Raw genomic sequence first — 2,428 nt, 5'->3', positions numbered from 1 at the left:
TAGGCCGTACTTTATAAAACTTTAACTTATGTTAGACATAAACAAGTTCGATAAAGAGAAAAATTAACATTGTAACCTGTGTACGTTTTTTTTTTTTTACTTTAGTTTAGTTAGAACTAAACTTTACTGTACTTAATACTATCAATAAATAAACTTATAATGTTATTCTACGACCTAACGTCAAAATTGTTTTAAAAACTTTGATAAGTTTTTAATATTCTATAGTACAAAATGGTTAGTAAACTTTATTTACATTCCCCCTTTTGTTGTTGCTTCTTGTTTCATACAGCAATTGTAGTAACTTGATCACTGAGCTTTGCAGCTCTCTGCCGCAGGCAGACTGTTTGTCGTCGAGTGAATAATGCGCATGCGCGGTTTTTATTTGGGAAACATTTTAACTACGCATGCTTATGCAGCAGGTTCTCGGTCAGAAGGCGTAACGGTCGTACATACAAACAAGCAGAATAATAGTATAGATTGTCGCATTTATTTTGTTTGTTTATTGATAAACAAAAAGCTACACAATGGAGTGTCTGTCCAGCGCAGATATCAGTTTGTTTTCTTCTTCATCGGGATTCGGTCCATGTTTTGGACCAGAGAGGATCAGGTTCAGCGTTGACCTTTTCTTCCCTCAGTTTTTAAGAGTTATAACTTTCTCAAAGTTACCACAGTGCGACCGGAAGGGGACTTTTCATTTCCTACCTACTAATTGTAACAACATTTAAACATTTTCACCATTGCATTGGTTTGACTGTGATGTTTTCCTTGCTTTTCTTGCCACGAGGCCCTCCTCATCAGGTAGTAAGTACTTAGTTAGATTTGTTCGATAAAAATCAACGTGACTTTCGTTCTCTTGAAGTGTTTTAAACGCATTCAAACTGGCGGGAAGAAAGTAATAAGTCAAGTTTATTTCAAGTTGTTAATAAGGCTTCAGAAGAAACGTTCTAACAAGACAAAAATATTTGGTGAAGACTGTAAAGTATTATCTAATGGTTCTGTTAAACATTAGTGGGAAATATCATTATGATATGAATTGATAAATGATTCAGGTTTTGAAGTTATATTGAATGAAATATATACCAGGATTACTTTATGTAAAACCTAAACAAAATTAGTTCATTTTAATAAAAAAAAAAAAATACTACATAGAAGAGACGCTAAGAACAAACCTTTAAATTAAGCAAAGATTTCTAAACCGCTTTCTGTGTGTTATTTGTTTCATAATTTTTGCCCGAAGCTAAACAAGAGCTATCTTTGCATTGATCTGTCCCTAATTTTGAATTGAACTCCAGAAAAAGAAGGTAGACAATAGCACCCACTGCCAACTTTTGGACTACTCTTGTCTGATTGAATAGTGGGATTTGACCGTCACTCTTATAGCGCACCCATTGCAACAAAATGCGAATCCTGGGAATAAATTTATGAGAGGGTCAGTAGTTTTTGGAAAGAACTGACTTTTGACCAATAAATGGTCAAACTGAAAAAATATTGTAGTGTTATGAAAGAAACGTACATGTTTGTGGCTATAAACCATCTTTTATTGGATAATCTGTTTCGAGTTTTGGTGTTTTACTTGTCTACTTCGTAGTTTTTGAATATTTTGAGAATGTGTGTTTGTTTTCTTATGCTTTTTTTTTTGGTATGTTTTTGTTTATCATAACAAAGAATTCATTCTTTAAATTGTAGTTTATTTCTTATTAAAACAAGTACTTTAGCTTCATAAATATATTTACAATTCTCTATTTAATGGAAACAAAACTAATTTCCTAAGATATGTAATAAATAAATCACTGCGAACAAGAAAAATATTATCATGGGAGATTTCATCATTTATCATAATTAACATTCGTTTACATTACTTAATTACTTTAAAGCACATCTATTGTCTTTTTGACTCGTCCCTGGTTTGTGTTAACAGATGGGAAGTTGGAAATTGGACAAGATGCACCAAAAGTTGTGGAACAGGATATCAACACAGGAGTGTCCGCTGTGTTCAAGATAAGGAGACAAAAGGGACGAGGGCAGTGGCTAGACGACGTTGTCATGGACTGACCTTTCCGATCAGGAAGCAGAAGTGTAACGAACATAAATGCCCATTATCATGGGTGACAGGACCATGGACAAAGGTGAACTATTTAATTTCTATCTCCTAACTGTTTCTGTTTTGTTTTTCTACCACTGTTTATCAGTAACATTATTTTAACTAGAATTATTTCTTAGACAACATTGTCGTTAATATATCTATATTTTTACTGTATTCATGGACAAAGGTAAACTATTTAATTTCTATCTCCTAACTATTTCTGTTTTGTTTTTCTACCACTGTTTATCAGTAACATTATTTTAACTAGAATTATTTCTTAGACAACATTGTCGTTAATATATCTATATTTTTACTGTATTTAGAGATTATAAGAAACAATCACAC

The 2,428-nt window shown here is 32.4% G+C and overlaps 1 protein-coding gene across 1 annotated transcript in view; it reads left to right on the top strand.

The window, feature by feature from the left end:
* LOC106460796 (A disintegrin and metalloproteinase with thrombospondin motifs 18-like) overlaps positions 1 to 2,428 on the top strand; it is a gene marked incomplete at its 5' end in the record, with an annotated part of 28,997 nt that overhangs the window by 24,522 nt on the left and 2,047 nt on the right. The window contains one exon of the mRNA XM_022387585.1: positions 1,919 to 2,126. Within this exon, the coding sequence (XP_022243293.1) occupies positions 1,919 to 2,126 (208 nt within the window). The remainder of the gene's footprint in view (positions 1 to 1,918; positions 2,127 to 2,428) is intronic.

Source organism: Limulus polyphemus, unplaced genomic scaffold (genome assembly GCF_000517525.1).
Source record: "Limulus polyphemus unplaced genomic scaffold, Limulus_polyphemus-2.1.2 Scaffold837, whole genome shotgun sequence".
In the NCBI taxonomy this organism is placed as follows: domain Eukaryota; kingdom Metazoa; phylum Arthropoda; class Merostomata; order Xiphosura; family Limulidae; genus Limulus; species Limulus polyphemus.
Note: the sequence above shows the minus strand (reverse complement) of the source record. Positions and strands in the feature narration are given on the sequence as shown.